This window comes from Diuraphis noxia, unplaced genomic scaffold, assembly GCF_037042655.1.
Source record: "Diuraphis noxia isolate RWA-SAM2 unplaced genomic scaffold, SU_Dnox_SAM2 contig0004, whole genome shotgun sequence".
Lineage (NCBI taxonomy): Eukaryota > Metazoa > Arthropoda > Insecta > Hemiptera > Aphididae > Diuraphis > Diuraphis noxia.
The window spans coordinates 23724328-23735913 of record NW_028301714.1 but is presented as its reverse complement, the minus strand read 5'-3'; the positions used below and the strand labels follow the sequence as shown (position 1 = coordinate 23735913).

The 11586-nt window shown below is 27.0% G+C and overlaps 1 protein-coding gene across 3 annotated transcripts; it reads right to left on the bottom strand.

The window, feature by feature from the left end:
- Positions 1–1354: 1354 nt before the first annotated feature.
- Positions 1355–10527, bottom strand: LOC107170584 (DNA fragmentation factor subunit alpha-like). 3 transcript variants are annotated; one of them, XR_016191579.1, is made up of 7 exons: positions 10242–10527; positions 10023–10154; positions 9741–9900; positions 8541–8702; positions 8268–8395; positions 2436–2546; positions 1355–1648 (listed from the first exon to the last, which is right to left on the bottom strand). XR_016191579.1 is itself a non-coding variant. In XM_089226815.1 (6 exons), the coding sequence occupies exons 2-6, from the start codon at positions 10126–10128 to the stop codon at positions 2527–2529; spliced, it is 576 nt and encodes a 191-aa protein (XP_089082941.1). In that variant the 5' UTR covers positions 10129–10154; positions 10242–10527; the 3' UTR covers positions 1355–2526. The 3 variants fall into 3 exon arrangements, 2 of the variants coding, with proteins under 2 accessions (XP_089082941.1, XP_089082942.1); XM_089226815.1 differs by having other exon boundaries at positions 1355–2546; XM_089226816.1 differs by lacking the exons at positions 1355–1648; positions 2436–2546 and having other exon boundaries at positions 6232–8395; positions 10242–10526.
- Between the last annotated feature and the right edge of the window lie 1059 nt (positions 10528–11586).

Below are 11586 nucleotides of genomic sequence, written 5' to 3'. Positions count from 1 at the left end.
TTACATTTTATATTTGATCTTAGTTTTGCAGTGATGATTATTTATTCATTTTATTTACATATTCATTAACAAAAAGCGAGAAAGTCGTGGATGTTGCTCTGTTGTACTGTAGGTTACAACTGGGTTACTGAAATGCCGTAATGGATGTAATTAAATTTGAATCCAATGATATTATATCATTGTATACGAAAAACGATTCTGAACAGAGACGGTTTATCTGTCTAGGATATATTATACATTGTTAAAATTTTTCAAATCTTAGATATAAAAAGAACATTTTTTATGAATTTCTAGTATCAGATAATTTACGAATTTTCGTGATTTTTACGTGAAGTCGAAATTCAAACTTTGAATGCTTAAAAAAAAAAAATTGTGACTGTAAATTTATTTTATTTTGCAACTGTTATTTGTAACAATATGTTACAGGGAAAAAAACATTGGTTATAGTAAATAATTGGATAGTTTCTAGTTGGTGTAACAAATATTTTAGTTATGTCAAACAATGTGTTAAGAGTACTAAAATGAATTAGTTGAAAATTTATAGTTATTTCAACTGTTTAAAATAGTAAATCATTTATAACCATATAAAATGTTTGTTATACAAATATTGAATAGTTAAAGCAAACATAACCATGACGCAACCTTCCCGCCTAAATTTAAAAGTTAGTATTTTGTACTAGGTACATTTAACAATAATTTTTTGAAAAAAACTTTATGGTGGACTATATATAGACGTCATATTATAATTGCCCCTAAATATTTTAGCTATTTGCGTCTAAATGAACATAACTTTAATGTCGAAAAAATTTTAACGTAATGATTACTTAAATTTGATAGTTATACTTCTAAACTATACACGTAGTATATAGAAGTACTAGTATATAGTTTATAGATTTTAGTTGAACAGAGACATTTAATGACTTGAATGATAAAATGATTAAAATTTGGTTTAATACGAATAAACACTATTAAAAACGTATGGCAGCAGTAGGCTATAGGCAATAGGCATATTATAATATATCGAACAACTTTTGTCACATCATGCTCATATACACACACGATCACCAGTTCAAGGAAGGGTAGACTGCATTAGGAGCCTTTATTAAATTTTCAAGCTTTTATACCCAACAAATACATTTTTATGGATATTAATTTAAAAAAAAAAACTAATAATGAAAATTGCATGGTAGATATAGAATATACGTATATAAACATTAGGTGAAGAATTCATGTATCTATGGTCATTTGTTTTAAAGTTACATCAAAAACCAAAATCGATTTTGTCAAAAACTGATTGTGCGTGAAATTTCTTGTTTTTCACTTAATTTTTAGTTTTAGTTTTTAATCATTAATATATTGTAAAAATATTTTATTAAAATTAAATAGTAGATACATTGATGATATAAATAGGAAAAAAATACAATTTAATGTAGTGTATTAATTTGAAAAACAATAAGTTATAAAAGTGTGTACCATGTTTATTTCTGTGAAATTATGACGGTGATATGTAAAAATTTACTTGTAAGATGAATAACTTGCATTCAACATCAACACTGATTATTGAAACATATTTAAAATTGGCCAGAAATTTGCATTATCACCTTGAAGTATTTTCGATGATATTAGGTCTTTTTGTAAAAATTAATTCCTAGGGAAAAGTAATAAGTGAATCCTTTAATAGTTTATAGTATTTAAATATCGAGTTAGTTGTACATTTAAGTAGACGTTCTAGACTAATTATTTGAAATAAGTTTAAAACATAAAAACTAAGATAAAAATATGAAATTATAACTTTAAGATTCTGAGTGGGGCGATGAATATATTAATTTTACAATAACATGTTTTTTAATGTGTAATATACGATAAATTGTCGAAATACTGCTTCGATTTTCAACTTCAGTAGCTTTTCTGGTTGGAATGTGAATCTAGTTGGTGCGTTGGGGAGGTCAAATTTTGAATTCCCCAATCCCCAGTAGTTTTCAAAATCACTGGCAAAAATAGAAAAAAAAAGGCGGGTAAGTCGTGGATGTCGCTCTGCTGTACAGTAGGTTATAAGTGGGTTACTGTAATGGATGGAATTAAATTTGAATCCGAAGCGAAGACGGTTATATGTCTAGGATATATAATAGATTATTAAAAATTTTCAAATCTTAGATTTAAAAAGAAAATTTTTTATGAATTATTCTAGTTTGAAATAATTTGCGAATTTTCGTGATTTTTACATATGTTGTTAAAATTCAAACTTTGAATGCTTGTAAAAAAAAATTGTGACTACGCTTTTTTTTTATTTTTCAATTGCTATTGTAAAAATATGATAGTTCGAAGCCAAGTTTTTATTCTACGCATGGTCGAAAAACTCCTTTTACAAGTGGAAGAACTGTTAAAGCAACTTGAAATGGTTTATATAAATTAGGGAAAATCTGTTTTGTTAAAACCTTTTTCACATCATTTAAAGTTATATAATTTTCATCAGTAGACTGCAATATACAATTCTTTGCCACTTCTATTTCTGACTGTAATACATCTTTAGATACATTCATCAAATCCTGAAAAATATACAAAGTACAGATTCACTTTTAATAAAACTAGAAAACTAGAGCATAGGTAAGTAAAAATTAATTTTCAGAAACCGATACGATACTTATAAAACTATATTGTTTATTTGTTTAGCACGTCACTTACGGAAAACCACGCGTAGGTATTAAAAACACAAAAAAAAAAATTAAGGCGATCACCGTATACGCTCCAAAAACGTAATCGAGTAATCGACACTAATGCTGTGGCGGTCTGCAGCTTGCATATTTATAACTTTACAGGTATCGGAAAACAAGTTCTAGAATATTCGCGATTATCAATATATTATACCTACAAAATATGGTTTTCCCAACAATGATAAGCCGTGAATATTCAAGATCATTCTCGTATAGTCGTATCTCAACAAAATAAAATAAAAATTATAAATATCAAATATTGAAACACATAATTTTTTTATTTTGACGTTTACATACTGGGGGGCTTAACCCCCCCCCCCCCCCCCCGATATCCGCCTAAGCTTGGTGCGCCAAGATATCATATAAGGAGGCAATGACATTAGGTACTTCAATAGACGATTGAACTTAAATAAATCTCGAAATTAATTTTGTTTAGGATGACGAGGGGAGTTATCGGGAGTATTGTGATAGGTTAATTAATATTATAGCGTCTGTTTGCCATTGTTAGGTGTAATGCACTTTTCGATGACTGTATAGTCAGGACTCGGGAGTGAAATAAGAGTAATCATTAATTTAAGTCTATCAATAAAGGACGACATTTTAAGAGTAATCGGACCTGCATTGGTTTTATTTTGAGCGTTAGTAGCGTCAGAGTGGTTTTGGTTTTTTTTATTAGTAACCTGAGAATATGAAATTGAAGAAAAAGATGAGTTAGAATTTGAAATAGTGTAGTTTACATCATTATGAACTGTAATTATTGCAAAGATTATTATTATTATTTAGATTATTATTACGTGAAAATTTGATTTTAAGTTAAGCGTAAATTTTATTTTTTTATTGTATGATAGCTTACAAAGATTTATGAACTGGACAACCTCTGTAGTTGGCCTAAGGGGGGCCGCTACATAGGGCGTATTTATTTGGCAAGTTTTTTTATTTTCGGCAACTATTTGGCTTACTTTTATAATTATAAATTATAATAAAATGTAAATTGTAAAAAACGATTAAAAATTATATAAGTTATTTTTTTACATTGATCTGTATCGTTTTATTACACAGTATTTAGTCGTTATCTATAAGAACTAAACGATCAAGAATATTGTTAACTTGTTTTAAATGATTTATCATTATCGATTTTCTACGTTAAATATAAAAATTTACTGAATGAATCTCTCATCTCTGACATAATCGTATAAAGGCACGTTAAAAACTTGCTTGCGTGTGGGCTGCATTTCTCAAACAGCAACAAATTTTTAGTATTTTTTTTTTCTATTATTCTCCTAAAAATTAACTTTTTGTTTTTGACCGATACTAGCATTCTTTAAAATTTTCTTTATTTAAAACGAACTTTTTTTTTATTTAAAAAATAATATTTACAATCTATGCTACAAGGCATAATAATCAAATTTGAACACATACATACATTTTTACAATCTGAAGTCTGAACACATGAGGAGGGAGGCCATCCAGTGATAGAACCTAACATTATTTTATTTATTTATAATTATTAACTTAACATAAATTCAATAAAAATTAAATAGTTTGAACTATTAATCATTTAATAAATCACGACACTATTTTCTCTTTAGACGGCGTGGGGCCCGTGGGGGATTACTTATAGGAAGTGAGTTGGAAGCAAGTTCAGCGATTAAAGGGTTAAAGTGAGACTGTAATTTAGAGTAAAATTGTTTATAATGTTTTGTGGCTAATTGGTTTACTGTTTCTGTTTTTAAGTGTGGAATTTTATACGTACCGAGGTGCAGAAGAGATAATGCGGAGAGTGATAGAATGGAAGGCTTGGAGGGTACGTATCTGAGGTGGTTTAGCGCATCCACAGATTTAGATTAAAAAAGCCCAGATAGACCGTAATAAGGATTTGTAGATGATTATTTTCGCGTGGAAGGGTAATTTTGATTTCAGAATTGGGCGAAGTAAGTGGAGTCGACAATTGAAAATTTTTCTTTTTGACTTGATATGAGGACCCCAGCCGGTCCCCAGGTCAATCTTTTGTCAATTAGGATGCCGAGGTATTTTACTTCGGAGGATATTGGGATTGGTATTCCTTGAAAATAGAGCGGAAGGGGTATGGACTTTTTTATGTAAATGGAACATAAATTGATTTGTCAGGATTAATCTTGATTTTCCAGTAGGATGGCCATTTGATTATTAAATCCTAATGTGTTTGTAAAAAATGTACCTACAGTTTTTACAGGATCTTTACCAGGTGAGAAAATTGCAGTGTCGTCAAGCATAGGTGGCCATAACAGCATTTGGGAATGACGATACAGAGTTACCATACCGGACTATGTAAGTACGGTTTTCTAAACGATATCTGTGTCTTTTTTGGTGCCTACAGATGTTAAAACGATAAATATATTATTGATAATTTTCAATTATAAAATTATGTATACACAGCAGTTAAGGTTCACGTATTGTTCTGTGCTTAAATGTTAAGTAATTGTTTGTGTTTTTTAATAAAATTTTTTTTCAGGTTACTCTAATCAAGAATCCAAATATTCACCATAAGGGGAGGACTTAAAAATTGTTCAATCGTTTCCTAAAAAACTATTTAAATTTAACTGTGATATTTAAATTATTTAATTTTTATTTAAAAGTTATAATTATTTTATATATCCAATAAATATGGTAAATATCATTAGTTGTACATCTGTATTTGTTTTTAAGAAAACCATTTTTATTGGTAAATTGGTTCAATACCTGACTCATATAGGTCATAGCACTGAATATGGGAAATTGCAAAAAAATATGTATCAATAAATTTCTTTAAAACCGAGCATCACATAAAAACATAAGATAAAATGTAAACACATCAAGTTCATAGCCACAAATCACAATGTAGTACCAAATATTTTTTTGAGAAAATTACCACAGGTAAAATGGAAGGATGTGTTATGTCATAAATATAAAATTTATATAAATAATAAAATTTAGTAATGTTGTTTTTTAATATAATTTTTTATAAAAAAATAAATCTATACTGGTTAGGTCGTCCTTAATTTTTATCATTCAGCATGCTACTGTCTGTCAATAATTATTATTCATTAATATATATCACTATATCAGGGATGGCCAACTTGCAGCTCGCATCATAGTTAAAGTGGCTCGTATCTTATTGAAAAAAACTACTATTTACTTATTATTGATAAAATTATAAAATGTATTGTTTAACATTTTAGCTCTTGATAGTTGATATTGTTGTAGCTTGTGGATGTTTTCATGTTGGCCACCCATGGTCCTTATATCAAGTCCAAACTAAATTATAATGATTTTTGAGTTGACATCATATATCCATGTAGGTTTTTTATGTTAATATAAATTATTATAATTTATAATATACTATCTAATATAATAATAATTATAAGCAAAATAACGAAATCACGGTAAGACATTAAAATATTATAAATTCAAGTGTTGGGCATAGGGAAAAAATTGAATGAGTCAGATAACCACTGGTATTACCTAATAAATTGGTTAATATTAAAAATAAAATACAAATTAATTATAATTTTGACTACCAAAGTCCTATTTTATTATCCACACATACATTTTATTTGATAATATTTTAATACATAAATGTGCACTAAATAAGTTAATAGTTGAAATAATTAATGATTACAATTTCAAGATTGTAATATGATTTGTGCATTTTGAAGTTTTTAACCACTAATACATTTACGATATTAACTATCAAAGATATTTTATAAAAACCCAAATTTTTTCAAATAAATTAAATTTCTTGTTTCAATACCTATAGCAGACGGCAGTGCTTAAAACAATATGAGTAATAATTTTTTACAACACATACAAAAAAAAATTGAATACAATTTCTTTCTTAACATTAACTCATAATTACCCTTATAAAACAGTGGTCCAATACATTTTACTAAATTTAATTTCAATATTAACTTAATAAATTACAATACAAAAGCTGTATCAACGTTTCCACCTAATTATTTGGAATAATTACAAAGCAGTCTAAATAAAAAACAATGAAAGAGTTAATTTTAAATTAAATGTTTGATGTTGTAATGTATTTCAGATACAGTTGACTACTAAGGGTAGAAAAGTATATAAACTAAAAGATGAGAAAATAACACAATATAAAAGTATAAAACATTCAAGTCAAGAGTTACACAATTAGAAAAATTTCAAACACTTAAAAGTAACTTTTAAATGCATTAATTGATGGTAATATATCATTTATACTTATTTAAAAGTTTTTAATTTCAGTTGTATTCAATGAATTGACTATTAAAATTTAAAAAAACCAAAATAACAAGAAAATATTTTAATTTCCACGATAACATCATAGTTTATACTTTATTAATAATCTATTTTTAACTAGGAAGGATTTACAAAATTTGTTTTGGAATAAACTAAATTAGGAACAATGCTTCTATTTTATTACATTTATCAACTTAATATTAATAATGGTATTTCCCTTTATTAATTATTGAAATACTTATATTTGGGTTTTAGAGACTATGAAATTAATTCTTTAAATTGATAATATTATAATGTTGTTAATTGTATTGTTTTTATTGTATTCATATATTATGTTTTCACTGAAAGGTCGTATACCATAACTAAAATTTTGCTTAGACTCAAAATAGCACCAACACAATTTGATTAAATAAGAAATATGAGTATTCTATGAAAATTTAAAAATTATGTGTTTACAATGGATTATTAATGGTCTAAGCAAACATATTAATTTTATAAGTTAAAATCATTAAATCATTGGACATTTTTATTTTTATTTTATTTATCTAAATAAACATTAATGAAATATGCTTAAAAAAAAAAATATATATCATAAATTGGACACATATTTTCATAGTTGATTATTCTGTAATACTTTATTTTATTAACTAATGCATAATCAAAATCAATATTTTGATACATTTCTTTTTTCTTAATTGAGTCTAAAATAATAATATCAAATCTAGTATCTATTAGCTGTAAAACATCTATTTTATTGGTATTCTTTATAATAACACTAATCAAATACACACATTGCACACAAATTAGAATAAGAATAAAACTTTTCTTGATATTTAATTTTTTTTTTTTTAATTTAATAGTAGCAGTCAATTTAGTAGTGCTCATTAAACAAACAAAAATAACTAGCAGGATTTTAGTTCAGTTAGGGTTCTACTTGAGTAAATAATTTAAATAATTTGCTTAACAGTTTTCGTATAACTAGTTATAACAAATAATAACTAACAATTTAATTAAAATCAATTAAAAATTACCAACAATTTATGAACTGTGTATCGAAATGGTGGTAAATTAGATTTTTTGGTAAAATGAAAAAATTTCAAGGGGGAGGGTCAGAAGCTATTAGAACCCTACACTTATGTATGCCACTGTTACTAAGTAATTATTTAATTAATTCATAGTAGTTTTATGGTGATAAAATAAATTAAAGTTTTCAATATTAATAAATATTATTCACTTATTAATAATAAGTGTTTTTGTTGTAAAATGATTTTAAAAATGAATTATTTTCATCACTTTAGTATTAAACTTTACTTTTCTTAGATGAATTTTGACCGATTGTCGTGGCATGATAGAGTTTGAGCAAATTGATTGCATCTTGAGCTTCTCGTTTTTCATAAAGAAACCGTCCACTAGCTTCTTTAACTTGATCTAGAAATGACCTATAGAAACATATTATATTAGCTTTAAGTGTGTTTTCTAATATAACTTCTAAGACCAAGTAAACTATAATTTAAAGTCTGGGTTTCATTAATTTAGGAAAAATCAAACAGATTTTTAATTAATTGATTAAATAACATTACCTACCTGTCAAACGCCATATCAACCAAACTATTTGGATCCATATCAGATAAAAGTTCAAGATCGCAACCACTCAAGAATGCTATTTGACCTATATCGTTTTGCAGTCGTCGAATCAAACTGTTTAAGCTCTGTGTGCCATCAATTTGATCGTCTGCAAATTTAAAGCTTGAAAAAAATTTTAAACAAACATTAGGTACAATAACTAAAATATGAAAAACATTGCTACGTGTCAAGGCAACTTTGCCTTATACATAATGATAAAATTACCATGTATGGGGGCTACTCCCCTTGCGCATAGTTATAATATTTTAAATCATCTCGTCATAAAACGCAGACTCTGGGAAACCAATAACTATTAGTAATAGCCATAAACTTTTTAGCATAGATTATAAATATAAGAAAGAACCAACTGCAGAGAAATAAAGCAATAAATCTATTTGGTAATAAGACAATATATATACACTGACGAGGCACCTCAAAGTCAAAGATCAAAGAATAGGCCAGCTATGGGTATATGGCACCTCCATGTCGGTTATCTTTTTACTTAATTATTTGGACTTAGAAAATAACTGAGTCGAATCTCGTATTTTCCAAACGCTTAGATTATTTATTGATCTAAATATTTTATTTCTACTAAAAATTGTAATTAAATTACTATCCCCAGTATTATAAGTAACACTGTTACTAATATTGTTCAGTAATGTTTTTTTACTTTCATATTGAGCACCCAACCACCTCTAATTAAAAAAAAAAGATTAAAAAACAATTGCTATACAAACTCAAAGATCATGTTTGTGTTGACACTAGTGTTTTTTTTCTCTATTCAACAAATTAATATTTCAGAACAGTACACAAAAAATAGATTTTCACGTCAATATAGCACAAAACAGCTACAGCCCACCTACTTACCACCAGTTGCTTCTGAGTAAATACAATGTTTAATGTGTCATAATTAGTTATGGAAAGGGGATTTTTGACAGGGCAGTAATAATTTCTATCAGCTGTATGAGCAAATTAGTACTATTTTTTTGTTGAACAGAGTATAATGATAAAATTACAGTTCCAGAAACCTGTTTGAATAGCCTCTTAACCACTATAAATTTCAAAAAGTAGTTAAATTATATAGTAGAACATATTATATTGAATTCATATTCCACCACTTATACATTGAAATAAAATAAAAATATTAATAATTTGGTATACCTTATATCATATGGGGCCCATTTTTGGTCAGATTTTAAAATCATAATTAATGTGTTCGTTTCCAATGTGTCAAAATAGTCTTCTTCATCAATTTCAGTGCCATCAGATTCAAGAACAACTTTAATGGGTTCATTTTCATTTATATTAAGTTTTTGTTGAGCTAAACAAAGGTATAAGTATGATATTATATAGCTAAATCATATTGTTCAATATACTTTAATTTTTTAGGTTTAATAAAAACATAAAATGCACACATTCAAAACATTTTAAAAATATTTTTACCTTTAGTCATAAAATCAGACAATGAAGTTGCTACAATACCAATTTTGTGTTCACGTTTTGAATCAATTATTTTGTATGGTTTACCAGTGTATTCTTCACTAGCCATTTTAAATTAATAATTCAATGCAAGACCTAAGCAAGAATGAAATTTCCAATTCTTATTATCCAGTATTTATTGACTATAAATATTGAATAAAAAATAGAACATAACAAATATACCCGCTTAAATATGAACAATAATCAAACTTATTGCTAGGTAGAAGGTATCCTACTGTACTGTGCGTCCTGTAAGCTGTGAGTCTGTAACTACTGAACACTTAAGTACTGACTAGTGACTAGTGACTACAGAATAGTCGAAATACTCGAAATAGTCGAATCGTCGAATCGTCGAAAACGTCTTCAATCTGCTATCGACATCACGATTCACGATAGTAAGAATATACGATATAAGATATAACATCAGCTATATTAGGTATACAGGTTAATCAATGAAGCATTATTTTTGATGTCCAATGTTTATCTTGATTACGGCCTGTGATTTGTGACGAGCGCAACTAGCGCCTTAGCGGAAATTAATGTAGTTAAAAATAATGTAGACCGTAAGTGTATGTGTATTGCTATATTTTCATAATCGATATATAATATATATAGTTATTTTATTTGGATATAATATAAAGTTATAGGTAGGTAATCGAAAAAATGGATTAATAAGTCATAACATAATATTAACATAAGAAAGGATATGATTAAAATATTCAGTGCTCGGAAAGTTCCTAGGAATTAGTTCAAGTTCACCTCCATTTTGTTAAAAAGGAAGCTATAGTTCCTTTCCTCGTTTCCAAGACCTGAGTAAAGAACATTTTTCGTTTCTCAATTATTTTAATATTGCATTAATATAATTTGTAGCGATAATTATTTAATCAGGTAGTTGTTTTGTTTTTAAAATGTTTAATTTGTTTATTTCTTACAAATTGGTCGATAAGTCCGCCGCGCGCCGTGGCTGACTCAAAATATTTTAAATATTGTCAATATTATCGAATGATATAGCTCATTATGATATTGACTAGGTAATTTTCTAAAACAAAATTTGAAAAAATTTTACCATAAAAATAATTTTAAATCTATTGATCTATATGAACAAAAAAGGAACAAATGAAATCATTGGAACCAGTTCCTTTGAATGATTTCCATCCAACTTCTGGATTTTATATAGATAATTTAAATTAACTTTTTCCAATGTAGGACCTTTTTTATAGGGACTATTCTTACAGAGACTTTTGTACACGGTTCATAATTATATACACTGAGAGCGCTAGCAGCATAAATATTAAAGAACGGATACGAAAATCGATTCTTAGCGAAGTACATTTTAAGATATAATTTTGATTGAAGTAATTTATTTTTAATATTTATACAAATTATTATTAGTAGTAACGGACTGTAGTTGGTTAAATTAATTTTTCCCAAAATAATTGCATTGTATAATGTCATGTGTTAACTGCATACAGTATAACAATGTATTCTCAAAATTTCAAGTACCCATGAATATTTTTAAATTACGATA

Excerpts from the sequence above, each read along its gene's own strand:
- LOC107170584 (XM_089226815.1), bottom strand. The coding sequence starts at position 10,128 with ATGGCTAGTGAAGAATACACTGGTAAACCATACAAAATAATTGATTCA. Across the intron at positions 9,901-10,022 it reads GTCTGATTTTATGACTAAAG|CTCAACAAAAACTTAATATA; the intron begins GTAAAAATATTT and ends ACCTTTGTTTAG. Across the intron at positions 2,547-8,267 it reads TCAAAATTCATCTAAGAAAA|GATTTGATGAATGTATCTAA; the intron begins GTAAAGTTTAAT and ends TATATTTTTCAG.